At 37.4% G+C, this 18351-nt stretch overlaps 1 protein-coding gene across 2 annotated transcripts in view; it reads right to left on the reverse strand.

Annotated features, from left to right (window-relative positions):
* The window catches only part of LOC126183553 (adenosine 3'-phospho 5'-phosphosulfate transporter 1), a 69077-nt gene extending 54200 nt beyond the window's left edge, over nucleotides 1–14877 (reverse strand). Inside the window, exons 1-4 of one of the 2 annotated variants that reach the window (XM_049925630.1) lie at nucleotides 14622–14877; nucleotides 14042–14268; nucleotides 13732–13946; nucleotides 692–916 (exon numbers count right to left, since the gene is read on the reverse strand). In XM_049925630.1, coding sequence (XP_049781587.1) covers nucleotides 692–916; nucleotides 13732–13946; nucleotides 14042–14268; nucleotides 14622–14650 — 696 coding nt within the window. In that variant the 5' untranslated portion in view covers nucleotides 14651–14877. The remainder of the gene's footprint in view (nucleotides 1–691; nucleotides 917–13731; nucleotides 13947–14041; nucleotides 14269–14621) is intronic. The other variant, XM_049925631.1, reaches the window with a different exon arrangement.
* Between the last annotated feature and the right edge of the window lie 3474 nt (nucleotides 14878–18351).

The raw sequence follows: 18351 nt of genomic DNA on the forward strand, positions 1-18351 counted from the left end.
TTACAATAAAAACAGCACATCATATTTAGTCCCAACTCTGTCACATAATAAATCTATCATTTGACAAAAGCTACTTTCCTGACAGGTTTAATTAGGAAGAAGTTCCACCCATCCACAAAAGGGGCAGACAAAATGAGATACGAAATTTCTGCCTAGTATTAATATTGTGAATTTTCTTCTAAAATATGAAAGTGAACAATATGTCATCAATCAAAAAAATATAACAAAATCTGTAACACTGATTCTCAATAATCAACATGGATTCATGAAAGGACAAAGTACTGTGCACACTGTTAATGAACTAAAATAAGCAAATGTCTTTATAACAAGCTGTGTGTATCCAGTATCTCTAGTGATAAGGTAAACCATAAGGTGCTTCACAAAATGACTGCTTATGGTTCCCACGGAGTCTTCAAAGCTTGTCCTCATCCCATCTAAAAAACAGATAACAGAGGATGGTTACACAACAAAAAGATGAGACAGTGTGTTCCAGCTGGCAGGAGACACAAGGGAGAGAGAGAGGGGGGGGGGAGGGGGGGGGGGAAGAGAGAGAGAGAGAGAGAGAGAGAGAGAGAGAGAGAGAGAGAGAGAGAGAGAGAGAGAGAGAGAGGGGGGGCAAACATGTTTTCCTTTAACACATTATTCTATTCTAGTGCATGAGCTGTCTGTTTCATTTATCAACAGTACATACCTGAGTAGGGAAGCTGACATATTTGAGGGCTTCATATTGGCACCAAGAACTCATTATATTAGAAAATGAGCAGTAGACATATTTGTACATTGGAGCTGCATGGCGTGTTTGATTTGTTGTAAGTATATATGTGCCTGACAAAAGGAATGCTAGTATCCGGTTGACAAATACCAGAAACTGGGAGTCAGTAAAATGTCCTTTGGTACCATCACTGGCTTCATATTCCTGGAAAATTTTAAACATACAAACAACAAGAAAATAAAACACCACGAAAAATAAAAAATTTGGTACTAGCTCTGCAGAATAAAATATTGTAAAATGACTGATAAAATATAGGCTACACAACACCCATAATATTCAATGCCAATACGCAAACCCCATTTCTAACCATCCTTACATAAAATACCACCAAGATACTGAACAATGCACAGTCAAATACTCTGGCATGGTGGTATGATAAGAGTAGGAACAAAAATTTATGAAGATGGAGGTAACATTCATATAGGGGAAGACAACATTCACAACACAGACACTGTTGTGAACAATATCATTTTATTTTAAGAAATATAGTGACCAGCCACTTTTTTTATGTATTTTTATTTATGTTAATATGTGTTTCAGGCCACCATGTGTCTTCAATTGATGTAATACATATTTGAATCTTCAGTAGGTAAGTCGTTAAAATATCAACAGTCATTTGGATGCTGCAGCTGCCCTGCGCAAAATTAACAACTTCGTTTAATCGCTACACTTTGTGAGTTGTATATTACTGGGGAAGGGGAAACTGTAAACAATATTGTTATTCTGCACATAAGGACATGAGCAACAGATATAAATACACCATTTTACTGTGCTGCAATTTTGGGAAAATGTACACCCTCACAGTAATCCTGGAAAAAAATATTTTAAAAAATGCGGATACCCTCTGATAAATGCAACAGAACATGAACTGGATGGAATATCCCTGAAGTATGCATTGTTCTGCTCATAGTGAAACATATCACATACAGGCTATATGTCACATAATTTTTATATGTGAACTGTGACTTTGTGAGTTACATTCAATAGCAGTTCAAGTAATGCCATGGCCTACTACGAAAAGCATACATAGTTTTAAATGCACCACCAAATCATTAAATATATATAAAAATGGTTTTTCAACCAACTGCAGTAAGACTTGACCCCACAAATGTCTCAGTCATTTTCAGATTCTCATTGTACTTTTAGCATTACATAACAGACCGAACACAAACAAATGGCCATCTTGGTAGAATTCACAGTTTAAAAACAGCTGAGAGGCATTCTGTGATCACTACAATATAAGAACTGTCATTTACAGATGAATTCATTCACATGTTAAACTGTTCATGAGTTATGCATCAAGTTCAAGTGAAGTATTGGATCAAGTCTTGAACCCAGATAATTATCTTTTGTGGGTTATCACATATGCTAGCCGAGCACGCCCCAATCCTAGTTGAGCAAAATTGATTCGAATGACTAATAACAAATGAAGAAAAAATATTATTCATTAAATACATAACCACAATACATTTTCAGTTTGAACTTTCAGTATTAAGACTGAAAAATTTACTGTCAATTAAGGTCTGTGACAATGGTGATCCATTTTCAAGTGAACTACCTTCATGTAAGTTGCTGAAGGTTGTCTATTACCATTCAACAAACACAAGGGAACTGCATAATTATATTAATGTGATCCATGTCTGTTACGATTAGCACATCTTCCAACTGTTGACACAGCAAGGAAGGGGAGGAAGTATTTGCAAGTGCAGAGTCAGTTGAAACGGGTCATGTTGGTAGTGTGTAACTGCTGAGGCCAATTGCTTGTGAAGCATTTTTATGGCTCATCTGTTACACTGTACAGTAAGTTTACTCATGCTGAACTCAAAAATCAGTTTGAACTCCACAGTGTTTTACTAGGCATGGTCCTATTGAACGTAGTATGTTTTTGTATAACTCTGACTTTTAAACTGATTTACAGGTGGACCAGATGTTCAGCATGGACTACGAACTAAAGCACAAGTAGACATTTTTCACATGAAGTCTGGTTTAAACCAAAGCTACAATTTAGTGTTAAGTGCACTACCGCCAAGCATTTCACATTTATGTACAAATTCAGACACCACAAATTTTCATTTCCTACACCATTTTGCTTATGATGTCAAAAATGATTTGCTCCCCATGCAAAATAATTGTCTCTGAACATCAAAGTTTTGTATCATGACTAACTGTATGGTGTTGCATCTTGTGTGTGGACTATCAGCATCAAGAAACAATAATCTACCAGTTATAGGCTATGCTTGTTATCTCGTGTTCTCTTCTGTTTCCTCTTGTGTAAACACCTGTTCCAATGAATAGTGGTGAATTAATACTGGCAATTTATCTGGCAATGCTTGTTCACTTGTGTTCGCTTCCATTCACTTTAGTATAAAGTAGGCTTTAACAAATCATTGCCATAAATGAAAGCACCAATAAGTTGGCAGAAAAAAATCACTGAATAATAGGAGATTGGACTTCAGTCCTTTTGATTTCTAGTCTGGTTCTTATCCAATGATCCACACTTCCATAAATAACAGTAATAAGTTATTTATCAAACAGAAGCTGCACTAAGCCACAGAAACAAACATTGGATATACGTGAGAGAGTGCTAATTCAGAAGTAAACACAGATAATTCAGTGGTAGACTACATTACTCATTAGTTGAAGTTATGAATAATAAATAACAAATAATTATTTGTATTCATAGTATTGAATACTATCTTGTGAATAATTATTTTCAACGGACTTCTTATTCAAATAGTTATCTACGTAGAAAGTTATTCAAATGATGCCCAACCCTGGCCCTCTTTCACTTGCCACAGGAATCTTCCACACTCCACAAAAATATATAACAAATTTAACCCATTTATTCGCTTGTGAGACAGCCTGAGGCAGTACAATTGCCCTGCCCAAAAAAGCAGATTTCTGGATTCAAGCCCTGGTCTTGCATGAAGTTTCAATTTGTATCACATAAGCAACACAGAATACACGAATTCCACCTCAAATTTAGTTGTCCATAGTGTTTGGCAGATCCCATCAAGGAGGTGGTCTTACAGGATGTAGGAGGATTTATTTAAGTTATATATTAACAAACGAAGGCAACCTGCAGAAACTCAACCAGTACACTGACTTAACAATACACTCACATTATATTATTAAAACCATACACACTTAAACCTGCTAAACTTAACTGAGTATTAGAAGGAAGGCAACTGCTCTGGACAAAAGTTGCTTATACCACAGTCATTTTAAATAGCTGCTTTATATGTTTTTCTGTTGTTCAACTGTGTATAAATGCATGGTATTCGTGGTTTTGGAGATGTCGGAAAGAATAGACAACACACATTCATACATAACTGATTTGCCTCAATAGGCAATGAGTCCACAATTTTCAATGCAGATTCACATTTACATTTGACCTCCAGTGGCAATCTAACTAAAATTGGCAACCAAGTTGGACACGGACTGCAATATGTTGCGCTAGGTGGGAAAGTGATTCGACTAGGAGTGTGCCTAGACAGTCTGCACATTTGCGATAAACACTGTGTCTGGGTGGTGCAGCAATTAATGCAACTGCCTAGTAAGCAGGAGATACTGTGTTCGAGTTGCTACTGATTCCACAAAAAGTCCTGATGCAGCTGATATTATTAATTACTTACCTCCCTGCCAACCCCCCCCCCCCCCCGCCATCTTCAATTTACACAATACAACTGTGTGTTTATAGTATCCTGTTCAACATTGCCAATGCGATAAAGTCTCAAGTGCCTATTAATAGATCTAAATCTACACCTACATACATACTCTGCAAGCCACTGTACGAGACATGGCGGAGGGTACCACATACCACTACTAGTCATTTCATTTGCGGTTCCACTCGCAAATAATGTGAGGGAAAAACTACTATCTATAAGACTCCATATAAGCACTAATTTCTCTCAACTTCACGATCCTAACACAAAATGTATGTCAGCAGCAGTAGAATCGATCTGCACTCAGTCTCAAATGTTGGTTCCCTTAATTTCTCCAATAGTTCCTTGTGGAAAGAGCTTCACCTTCCCTCCAGGGATTTCCATTTGAGTTCCAAAGCTATTCTCTTAACAGCTGTGTGCTGACTGAACCTACCAGTAACAAATCTAGCAGCACGCTTATGAACTGCTTTTATGTCTTCCTTTAATCTGACCTGGTTGGAATTCAAACACTCGAGCAATATTCAAGAATGGGTCACACAACTGTTCTACAATCTGACACCTTTATAGATGAGCTACACTTTCCCAAAATTCTCCAAATAAAATAAAGTCTAGCATTTGTCTTCTCAGCTAACAATCTAACACACTCATTTCATACCACTTCGCAACATTATGCCTAGCTATTTAATTGTTGTGACTGTGACAAGCATTACATTAATAATGCCATATTCAAATGTTACAGGGTTTTTCCCCTCGACTTATCCACATTAACTTACATTTTTCTACATTTATAGCAAGCTGCCATTCATCACACCAGCTACAAACTCTGTCCAACTTATCTTTATCCCCCTATAGTCATTCAAGGATGACACTTCCTCTTACAACACAGTGACCTCAGCAAAACAGCCATAAATTGATGTTCACTCAGTCTGCCAGATTATTTATGTATACAGAGAATGTCAGAGCTCCTATCACACTTCCCTGGGGCAGTCTCGACGATACCCTTGTTTCTGATGAACACTCACCATTGAGGACAACACACTGAATGCTTTCCGGAAATCTAGAAATATGGAATCTGCCTGTTGTCCTCCATCCATGGTTTGTAGAATACCATGTGAGAAAAGAGCCAGCTGAGTTTTGCATGAGTGATATTTTTTAAATGCGTGTCAATCTGTGGAGAGAAGTTTTTCTGCAAGGAACTTTACTATATTCTAACTGAGAATATGTTCAAGAATTCTGCAGCGAACCCACGTTAACAATATTGATTCATAATTACGCAGCTCCATTCTTTTACCTTTATTATATTCAGGTGTCACCTGCACTTTTTTCCAGTCACTGAGGACTTTGTCCTGGGGGAGAGATTTGTGATAAATGCAAGCCAAGTAAGGAGCCAATGCCACAGTGTTCTCTCTGTAAAACTAATTGGGATTCCATCTGGACCTGGTGACTTATTTATTTTCAACTCCTTCAGTTGCTTCTCTATGCCACGGATGCCTACTTCTATGTCCTCCATGCAGGAGTCTGTGCAATAGTCACACAATGGTTGTACAATCATCCTGCATGAATGGTTTCTTAAACATGCAAATTAAAACTTCAGCTTTACTTTTTCTGTCTCCTGTCACCACACAAGATTAGTCAACGAATGATTACAGGCTCTCAACCTACTTAGTGATTTTAGATACGACCATAATTTTCTCAGGTTCTCAGCAAGATCTTTCACTAAGGTAGGATGGTGGAAGTTGTTGTTTGCTTTGTCAATTGATCTTCCTACAGATGCATGAATTTCTAATCGTCTTTCATCTGTCAACATTTGTGCATTCTTTTTTTAACTGAAAGTGTAACAACCTCTGTCTCTTCAGCATCTTCTGCATCTGATTATTAAACCACGGACAGTCTTTTTCATCCTTAATCCACTTACTTGGCACATATGTGTTCAGAGCACAATTAACTATCAGCTGAAACTTGGCCCACAATTCCTCTGCATCTATCATATTGCAATTAAATAATGTCCACTCCTTTGCTAACAATTGCTCATCCGCTTTTTCTAGCATAAATACTCTCCTAGCCTTCTTGATGAAATTAATTAACTCTAGTAACCATCAACACTTTGCGAGATCATGATCACTAATCCCTGCTTCTATACTGACACTGTCATTAAGGTATGTATATCTACATCAAATTTACAACTTAAATACTGATAGTAACAAAACAATGACTTCTCGATACTAATAATATCACTACGAACACCATCTGTGTAACATTCACAGTATATTCTATTACATGTGTGAGGCATGGAATGACAAAAAAACACTTATGCAAATGAAACAGTTAAATGTCCTTGGTTGGAGTCCTTTTAAGGCACACACATCTATAATACATCTTAAGCACTTTGGAGAAATTATGCTTCAATAATTTGGGTACTGAAGCAGGTGTAATCATCTGGAAACATCTGCATTATGAAGCTTCCGACCCTGGCTGCACACCATCTCGGTCTTTGCAGATTTCGCAAGGAGCAATTCACAAACACTTAGCACTGAAGAATTGCTTGACACTGCACAAAAGCTGTATGAAAAGCAGTATTGTAGTGTAGACTAAGGATAAACTGAATGGGGTTAAACTGTTTTTAACATACTGCCTTTGTTTTCAGGAGGACGGAGACTAATCCTCATCTGACCATCCTCATTTAGGTTTTCTGTGGTTTTCCTAAATTACTTCAAGTAGATGCTGGCAGAGTTCCTGCCATAAGGCCACAGCTGACCATCCGACCCATTCTTGTGAACTCAGCTATAAGCATGTAAATGCCTGTAAAAAGTGGGCGAGAAAATCATAAACCTACCTGGTAAGTTAGGCTTAGCATAAACTGATAGGTTAGATTCAACTACACTTAATGTCCAGGAAAGTTCTTCTTTTAAAGGCAACAAAGAAGGGCTGGACCTAAGAGGTTTCCCCAGATTCACATTGTAAAACCAGCTCAAAATAAGCAAGATTTCATAAATATCTGCACTAGATTAATGAAGATGGCCAGGGAAAATATTAAAGGTCAGAACCAATTTTGCATAAGGAATTTTGTACACAGTTTCTCACCATATGATGTGGTCTAATCTGTTCTGAGAAATATAGCAGGCATAATGATTGCCCTTGTAATACAACTTACTTATCAGCTTTCCGATTTAAGACAGACTATCTCAGTGTTGAAGGTATGAGTGGAAAACATGTAGTTTTAAATGATTTTGCAAACGAGAATATGCTCGATTCATTATGTCTGAGCAAGAACTGGTGTAAAGGAAATTAAATTTCTTTTCCTGTATTAGATGATTTCAGTTAGTTTATAGTTTCAGCAGAGAGCAGCATACTCATTGGGGTTTGTTAATTTATATTAATAAAGTTCTCAGGTAGACAGAGAAAGTTATGTTGAAGAAAGAAACAAAGCCAAACAGATAATTGCAGCATCCAAGAAGAAATCGTGGGAAGACTTTGGAAACAGGTTGGAGACTACGGGTCAAGCTGCTGGAAAACCATTCTGGAGTGTAATTAGCAGTCTTCGAAAGGGAGGTAAGAAGGAAATGACAAGTATTTTGGACAGGTCAGGAAAACTGCTGGTGAATCCTGTGGATGCCTTGGGCAGATGGAGGGAATATTTTGAAGAGTTGCTCAATGTAGGTGGGGAGTGAAAGCTGGGTGGATTCAGGTTACCTTATCAACAAGGTTGAGGTTACGGATATGAAAGTAGCTAGGATGATTGCAGGTACTAGTAGATGGGAACAATGACAGGAGGGTGTCCACAATGAGGAAATCAAAGAAAAACTGGGAATGAACTCTATAGATGTAGCAGTCAGGGCGAACAGGCTTAGATGGTGGGGTCATGTTACACGCATGGGAGAAGCAAGGTTACCCAAGAGACTCATGGATTCAGCAGTAGAGGGTAGGAGGAGTCGGGGCAAACCGAGGAGAAGGTACCTGGATTCGCTTACGAATGATTTTGAAGTAATAGGTTTAACATCAGAAGAGGCACCAATGTTAGCACTGAATAGGGGATCATGGAGGAACTGTATAAGGGGGGCTATGCTCCAGACTGAACGCTGAAAGGCATAATCAGTGTTAAATGATGATGATGATGATGATGATGATGATTTCTCAGTAGTAGTGTATTAGATCTAGGTTTCTTGTGTACCGAGTTGCACGTTGAAGTGTCAGGTATATATTTTGAGCATTTAAGATTGTTATTGTATCACTTTATGGGTCACCTAATGGTAAACCACTAGTATTTAAAAAAACTTGAGAAATTATTGATTTCTTTTCACTGTTCTCAGTGGAGAAAGTATAGTATAGTGATTGGTGGCGACACAAATGAATGTAAATGATTTTAAAAATCTGTTAAGACAATTTGATTTTGGTTTTACTGACTGTAAACCTACAAGAGAGACTGCTTGTGTTGAGAATATACTTACAAATGTTAGTAGAAGTTTAATGAGCTCTGATGAAGTCGTTTTTGCTTTCTTAGACTGTGATTCAGTTTGGGTAGAAATAAGTAGGCCTAATACATAGTCTAAAAAGCTCAAAGTGCCTACACTGGCAATCATAAGATCAATAATATATGACAAAAATTTCTAATTTTATGGTTTCACTCAATAATCATGACTGAAAAGATCTGTTTGACAATAATGTTCAATAGATTTTTTTCATGCTTTCTTAAATAGTTTTGAGACCAACTTTCCTCAGTACAAATGTAAAGTCAATCTCAACACATGTAACACAAATAAGCATTCACACAGGAACACAGGGTATGCTTTTCAATTAGCCAATATGAAAAACACAGTGCTGACGTATTTAGATTTTTGTGGACTATACAAAACAGATATGGCTAAGCTAAGATACTTTAAGAGCACGAAAGTATTATAAAAATACAGTCAATGAGGCTACAAAACTACATAACTTGTTTAATACAGAGTCATTTCAAAATAAGTGCAAGGAAGCATGTAGTGTAATGAATTCAGTGGCAAAAAGCAAACAAAAAGAGACTGCAGCTGTATCACCAACTGAATTTAATAACTTTTGTATACAGCCTGTTAACAAAATTTGTGAAAGCACTGATAGGCTCGTGAAACTGTATTTGATATCATAAAATGTCATAATGTAAGCTGTGCACTGAAAGACAAATTTTTGTTCTAAGAAGTAACACCAGAAAAATTTTAGGCCTTCTGATGGTGTAGATACATATGATTTATCTAGACAGATGGTTGTATCGTATTTCCCCTTAGTTATTGTATTAATAAATGTCTAAAAAAAGGTGTATTCCCAGAGGTTCAAATTAGAAAGAGCTGTGCCCATTTATAAGAAGGGAGAGAGAAATTGCCCCTCTAGTTATCGCCCAGTATCTCTGACACTGGTTTTATCTAAAGTTTTAGAATATGTCGTCTGTTACCAGTTATGTTATTATTTGGATCATAATATTCTTTCTGCTGCACACTTTGGCTGTAGAACGTGCAAATCTATTGTTTATGTTAATGACTCTTTGATTAAAAAAGTGCTTCATGCTTATGAAAAGTGAAACTTTGTTCAGGCTACTTTTTGCGACCTTAGCAAGTCCTTCGACTGTGTACAGCATGATTCACTTATCAAAAAAATAGTTTACTATGAAATCATTAACAATAATGTAGATGACATTTGTGAATCATTTATTAATAACTGCAAGCAAACTGTCTTGAGAAGGAGAGATCTCAGATACCTGAAATTAAATGTGGTATATCACAAGGTTCGCGTTTGGGACCTTTATTATTTAATCTACTGATAAATTATTTGCCACTTTATATAAACACTCATGCTAGTCTCTCCACTGATGATACCACTTTTTTCAATGTTAGGTCGGACTTTGATACCCTTCAATTTGTAACTAACAACATTCAATCGCAAGTAGGGTCTGTCAGTCTGGTTTCGAACTAATGGATTTTCGCCCAGTGAAAGTAAAACTCAACAAACTGTATTTAGCTTAAGAGATCTACCACAAAATGACTGTTTAGGCAGTGTTAAGTTTTTTAGTATTGCCACTGATAAGAATTTATCAGGTTGGGGTTGGGTTGTTTGGGGGAAGAGACGAAACAGCGTGGTAATTGGTCTTATCGGATTAGGGAAGGACATGGAAGGAAGTTGGCCATGCCCTGTTAAAGGAACCATCATGGCATTTGCCTGGAGTGATTTACGGAAATCACAGAAAACCTAAATGACGATGGCTGGACGTGGGATTGAACCGTCGTCCTCCCGAATGCGAGTACAGTGTGCTAACTACTGTGCCACCTCACTTGGTGAATTGTCTTGAGATCCACACACTGAATATATGTTAGTGCCAGGTTGTCTAGAGTGGTGTATCTGCTAAGAATTTTTTTTTTTAAAAAATCACTTTAGCTTATGTAAGATCCACATATTTTGCTGTTTTTGACAATATTATATCCTATGGACTTTTATTTTGGGGTAATAGCACACATGTTCAGCATATTTTGGTATTTCAAAAGAAAGTTATTAGGAGTATCGAAATATCAGAAAAACTTGCCCAGTGCACACCATTGTTTATTGACTTAAAAATATTTAATGTAATAAACTTTATGAAGATGGTATCAGACATGTCCGAAAGAACAGATACCATCTTCATATAGTTAAGGTTAACCAGCCATTGACCTCCTCCTGTGCGGATGCACAAGTATTGCCCGAACTCTTATGGGACTCGGTAAGGTTGTCTGCCGTGAGTAATGGATGTAATGGGCAGGGGCACTACGAATGTAGTGTGTGGACATGAAGTTGGGAATGTAGGCCTCACGGGGAGCGTGCAAGGGCTATCGCACTATCCTCTGTGCCCTCGCTGGCTCAGATGGATAGAGCGTCTGCCATGTAAGCAGGAGATCCCGGATTTGAGTCCCGCTCAGGGCACACATTTTCAACTGTCCCCTTTGATATATGTCAATGCCTGTAGGCAGCATAGGGTCTTGATTTAATTATCATTTCATTGTAATAAACTTGTACATTTACTCTGCTCTCTTGTATACAAAGAGTATCAGAATTCCAGCTTAGACAAGATCTGCACTCTAATGGCACTAGAAATAATAGGCATACTGACATATCTTACTGTAGTCTATCTAAATCATCGAATAACTATGGAGTGGGAGGTTGAAAATGTTCAACAAACTGCCTCTAGAATGGATAGAAGCTCCATTCAACTGATTTAATCACATACTGTACAGCTATTTATCAATTAATCATTATTACTCAGTTAATGAATTTTATGAATGTGAAAATGTGACAACACAGTGGTAATCATTTGGACACTGCACCATAATTTCTTGAACAACATTAATGTAAGACACTTTCATCAAATTGTTTTAGCTTAAATATTGTACTTCATTGGAAATTTATTGTAATTTAAGGTTTTATGAACTATTATTTTTTGTGTATATACTGTATATTTATATAGAATGGCAACTTGAAATTATCTACTGCTGTAACAATTGAACAATAATATTGTTTTATTTATTGAATTCATTAAAAATGCCATGTCTACGACAATAATACTCACAGCCCAGACAGTAAGCCTGTCTGATACCACTGCTTGCAGCAACTGTCAAGGATGACTACTTCCATCAGCAAAATAATTCTTTACCAATTACAGCAGGAAAGTATCATAAATAACGCTGTAATGGCAGCCAGCAGTGGAGTTTATAGAGGTACAACAGTGCCTCTAGTGCCTAAGTTGTGTAGTAGACATTAATTGCCACGATTTCTACAATTCACAACCACAAGTATTGCAATTATACTGCAAAAAGTACATATGATGGAGACATTATATTTAATTCAAATTACACAACTACGGTGGCCATGGTGGTCTTGTGGGTAACACTAGACTTCGGCCCTGAACATCCTGGGTTCAATTTGGGATAGGGACATGGAAATTCCAGTTCTTTCAGTACTGCCCATTCGCAGCATGCTGTTGATAGAGTGCCAGGGATCTTTTTTGTGGCTATAAGCTAGCCACCATGAAGGGCCCACCACCTTCCCAGTGCCTTGGAACTACCTAAAGTCAGGCCAATAGGCTGGCCACGGGCTTGCGCCACAGACTATCTTACCCAACTACGACCAAATATATTACAATAGTCACACCCCAAGCTTAACTTTGCACAATTTACCCTTTGGAGGAGTGCAAATCAACTTTAACACATGTAGAACACTATTACTGAAGCTCTACATTATCCCTGTGAACAAGAACAGAACCTCTGAGGTCTAGTGAACAACATGAGCCAACTGTACATTGTTTGAAGTGCTATTCATACGTTAAGTATGGACTGGGCTGTTTCTGCTTGTATGTTTCAGTTGTAAATGTTGATTTTATATTTTGTTTGTACTATGGGCCTGTATTTTTTTCTTGTGGTTGGTGGCTTACATTGTATTGTTCAGATTAGTTAACAACTCAATGCAGGGGTGACAGATTGATGAAGCACTGGCAGAGATGTGTATCTTCACAAACGGCCAACAGCTAGCACCACTAGCACGATAACATTACCAAAATAAAATCCAGTGAACTAACAACACTTTCACGGGAATACACAATTTTGAGCTCGGAATTTTCTCGTTATTAACTCCTTCAAACATATAAAAACTTGAATGTCTATTAGACATGATGAGGGATGTGCAGGCTGTGTTGACAGACTGATCTGCAGCTTACCCCAAGGTAAAGGTTAGATTGAAAGGTAACAGTGTGGCTGAGAGTTGGCAAGGCAATACTGAAGGAATAAAAAACATGTTAGTCAAACATAAGCTTGATGTGACAAGGCCTTACAAAATTTAGAAAAAAGTTGAATGAAAAGAATACAGAAAAAAATTCTGTAGGCTACCCTAAACAAGTGTATTAAAATGGAAAAGCCTTATTTCAATGGTATTTCTGTAATCACCCAGACTTACCAAGCCACCCAGTAGTTTATAAATTCATCTACAGCTATGTATTTCACTTATTTCAAGTTAGTTTTATCACTGGTCATACGACAACATAATAGCTTTCCACATCCAGATCCTCCACAATGGGAAAAGTCAGGATAATGTATTTGCTACTTCTATACAAACACCTGATACACAATGGTACCACTCTATGATCTCTGTACACCTACAAAGCCTTTAGAAACAAAGGTAGCTTCTCAAAATATTCATACAACATAGATCTCTCATGCTGAATATACTCACAAAGCTACGGCTGGTTAATATGAAGACAGCTACCCTGTCCACATAGGTGAAAGCATAACTATGAACATAAATGAAAATTACCTGAGTCATGACCTTCTCTTGAAGAATTCCCCATGTCAGATATGTAGTCTGAAGTCCCATGAAGCAGAAAACAATTAATAATGTTTCTTGAAGTATGGTGCGTGGTGGCTGAGGTGCATGCGATGCCGACTGACCACTCTGTTTGTTATCTACTCCGAGTAATGGTTCTGGCCCAAGAAAGCACACTTTCACTAATCTCGTTACACAACTATTACCTGGTTTTCAAAAAAAGAAGGATATAAGGAAGATTATCGCTGTGATACACTACGTAACATACATTTCAATAGCATATTCTGGTAAACAGGCATACCCTCTAGTTCTAAATGTTTGCTCCTCTTTACATACATAAAAATAAAAAATCCAGGGACAAACACTGTGGCATACCCAAGAATGTTTAACATCAGTCGTGTAACCCAGTTGTCACTTAAAGTAAAATAAAGACCTGACGGCTCTAATCTTTGCTGATCCATGACTATTAATGATTTTAGGAACTGTGAAGCTAGATATGAGACAGCAATGGTTGCAGCGAAACACAACCTGTAAAATCAGAACTTTACGATAGCTACAGATAGTTAATTTCTCAGTAACCAGCAATAACCATTGAGAGTAATGACTAGAAATGAGATACTGATGTGACGTGTAATATTTAAGAGGGTGATCTGTAATGTGTAGCATTTAACCGGGTGATTAAGTGTCTAATAATATAGATAACGACGGCACACGCTCAGAAACTGTCACAAAATAGAATTGTGTACTGTATTACCAACACTACATCGCTGGTAACAGGTCTGTAAAAGACGAGATATACACGAAGTCACATAGATTTTCTCATTTCAAGCATTTCTTCGATCTATGTTTACAATTTTTAAAAAATACGCTTAGGCACTTGCCCTATAGTCAATTCTAGCGGCCGATACATTGTTTCTTTGCCGGTGTTGTACTGTACACGATATTTTGAATTAAAATGACAGAAAACAAAATCTCTGGACACGACGGATCATTAAAACGTTTTGCAAATAAATGCTATGTGTACGCTCACATCACTACATACAAGTTTAACTGTTCGCCGTCCGTCCCTCACTTTGTCAACCACACAACTTACAACACACATCTCACACACGTAAACCAAACCACAACAAAGCAAACATCACCGCGCAGCCTAGAATCAAAGATAGAACCACAATCCAAAACGTCAGAAAGATCGACGCCTACGTGACGATATATGAATCGATATTTCCAGATCCGGTAATTTTCGTGAAATATTTCCTAAATTTTACAGTTATTTCCAGGCCCATAAACTTATCGAAACTTGAACTCAGTTTAAAATGTTTTTAATGATTTGAATAATAAAACAATGAAACTGTTTTTAATGATTTAAATAATAAAACAGTGTACCAGATACGATTTTGCATGCAGAGTATGACGTATTTCAGAAATTTATTTCTATTTTCAAGTGTTAATTATTTAACTTGGTATTGTATGTGATATCTGCGTATGTGTTCTGCAGAACAACACACACGCACACATCAAATGTAAATACCGAGTCATATTAGACTTCAACGGAATGAAACGGCTGTCACGTCACATCACCGTCAGGTATTGCAAGGTTCACTCTAATATGAGGTCGATTCACTTAGCGCATTATCTAACAATGAAGACAGAACCTCAACGCGACATCAGTTCGCTTAGCCCATATCGATCAGTGAAAGAGAAGTTATGATGTACCATCCGTAATACAGTAAGTCGGAGTTTAGTATCGAAACTGAGGAACAAACAACTATAAAGTTTATTAATGGCCAAAGCAAGCTACATAACGGATGTTCTTTATCAGCTTTGTATAGTAAATTGCTGAGAAATTAAACAAACTTTTATAATATCGACATATATTTGCAATCGAAAGTATAAACATACAAACACATAAATAGTATTTAAAAGGGCATATATAAAGCCTGTCTACTCTATCCATAATGTTTTTCCCCTATGTAGCAAATATCGTAACAAACAACTGTGTTTCTCTCCTTCAACAGACCTGATATTTTCACTCAATAATAAACTATTTAATGAAAATTGCTTCATCAATTTAAGTTCTTTCTAGTCATTTGGCTATGGCTGCACTAGCGTATGCATTTGGCAGATATACTGTACATATCTTCTCCTCCCCCACTTTGTGTCCACCTCTCCTCCCCCCCTCCCCTCTACCTCTCTGTCTCTTTCTTCCCTTTTTTTTGTCCATGCCCTCCTCCTCTTCCCTCTGCCACATCCTTCTTCCGCTCGTCTGCTGATATCCTCATCCCTCTCCTGTGCACATATCCGCCTCCCCTTTTCCTATTCATATCTTCCTACCTCTCCTTCTGCACACATCCTCCCTCCCTCCTTCTGTTCATATCGTTCGCCCTCTCCTTCTGTGTATATTCTCCTCCCCTTCCTTTTGTGCATATCCTCCTCCCCTCCCTCAGTCCTTAACCTTCATCCCTCGTTATTGTCCACCTGTCTACTGCCCATCTACTTCTTCCACTGCCACCCTCTTACCCTTGTGCCACGTAAGTAAAATGTCACGTGATTATTCAAGCAGGACTCTTTTCTACATCTACATATGCTTCAATTCACAATTAAGTGCTTGGCAGAGGATTCATCAAACCACTTCCAACTATTTCTCTAGTGTTTCACTCTCAAACAGCACACAGGAAAACAGAACACTTAAATTTTTCTGCAAGAGCTATGGTTCCTCTTACTGATGGGTGTCAAGAAAATATTTTCATACTCTGAAGAGAAAGTTGGGGATCGAAATTTCATGCGAAGGTCCTGCCACAACGAAAAACGCCTTTGTTTTAGTCACTGTCACCCCAATTCACATATCACATCTGAGACACTCACTCCTCTATTTCGCGGTAATACAAAACGAGCTGCCCTTCTTTGAACTTCTTTAATGTCCCCTGTAAATCCTATCTGCTGCGGATCCAACACCACACAGCGGTATTACAGAAGAAGGTGAACAAGTGTAATATAAGCAGTCTCTTTAATAGACCTGTTGCATTTTCTCAGTGTTCTGCCACTAAAACGCAGTCTTCAATTTGCTTTCTCCACAACATTATCTACATGATCACTGGAATTTAAGTTATGTGTAACTGTAATCCCAAAGTCTTTAGCTGAACTGACAGATTTTAGCTTTGTGCTATTTATTGTGGGAGCGAAATTTAACGAATTCCTTTTCATACTCATGTGGATGACGTGTTTAAATCATTTTGAAATTGGTTTTGATCATCTGATAACTTTACCAGATGGTAAATGACAGTATCACCTGCAAACAGTCTAAGAGTGCTGCTCAGATTGTCTCTTAAATCGTTTATGTAGATCAGAAACATCAGAGGACCTATAACACTTTCTTGGGAAACACCAGATATTGCTTCCATTTTGCGCCTAAAAGTTCTTGTAATGAACTTTACTTGAGGAGAAACAGAATTATATCACCTTCTCAGGATGTAGTGAAATTAATAAAGGATTTAAAATGTGGTTCATAAGGATGACATTTCTCCTTCGTGCCATCTTAGGATGTGGTCAGATTAATAGAGAATTTTAAAGTAACTTACTGTGGGTGACATTTCGCGATAGATGTAATTTAAAAAATCTTCTTTAAAACTAAAGAAAAGAACATGCAAGATAGAAATTTGAATAGTAGGTTCTTTCTTCACAGGTCTAGAACAGGACCATTGTGTTGTAATGTTTCTACCTTGATAACGAATGGAAAGAAACGGAAAAGTTTTATGCATCGCTCTCCAAATCTTGTTTGAAGTTTCCAGTGCTGATATAAGACAACTGTGGTGTTAGTTATTTAGTGTGTGAAGTATTCAGCTAAGCAAGTATAGGCATTGAATATAGCTGCTGGAAACTTTCCCCAGTTAGGTCTAAGAATGTCGTTGCTGTTTGCTGGTGAGCAGTCGTTTCCAGAATCGATTTTTTTTTCAAGTCTTACTCCACACCAGTATTTGTTGTTTGCGTATAATGATGTGCGTGACACAGACTACTGTAAGGCATTGGTTACAACATGGACTTGGTGCTGTGTAGTTTCAAAGTTCTTGAAATGGTCTTTATAATTGTTTCATATCGTGTCACCTTGGTGGAAGTTGATAAGAACTGGCTCTGTATGTTGATCCAGATTGCAGTTCAGTCATTCCCAAATATTTGAACTTTCTTGGAATAGGAGAGAAATGTTTTATAAGGGTTCAATATGTTTCTGTTATTGTTGATTTCAAGGTATCATCTCTGATGTATCTGGCCTCTCTAGAAAGTACATGCCACTCTAATGAGTGTGGGAATTTGATACAGTCGTTTTTGTGATGCTGTCGATTTTCGTATAAATAATTGTGTATGTTGTCTTGAGATATAATGCCTTGGAATGATACTGTGAACTGTTGAGTTCAAATCCACTTTTATTGTATTTTGTGGCAGTATTTATAAATGATATGTTAAAAAGATATTGCTCCCACATATATTGTCTACCAACATGCCACAATCAGGATGCTGTGCACTGCAGTTTTGTGTATTGAAATTGTTGTTTCAATATGTTGTACTTATCTTAGAATTAATAATTCATGTAAAATACCTCTAGGAGACAATTGAGGT

Source organism: Schistocerca cancellata, chromosome 4 (assembly GCF_023864275.1).
Source record: "Schistocerca cancellata isolate TAMUIC-IGC-003103 chromosome 4, iqSchCanc2.1, whole genome shotgun sequence".
Classification (NCBI taxonomy): domain Eukaryota; kingdom Metazoa; phylum Arthropoda; class Insecta; order Orthoptera; family Acrididae; genus Schistocerca; species Schistocerca cancellata.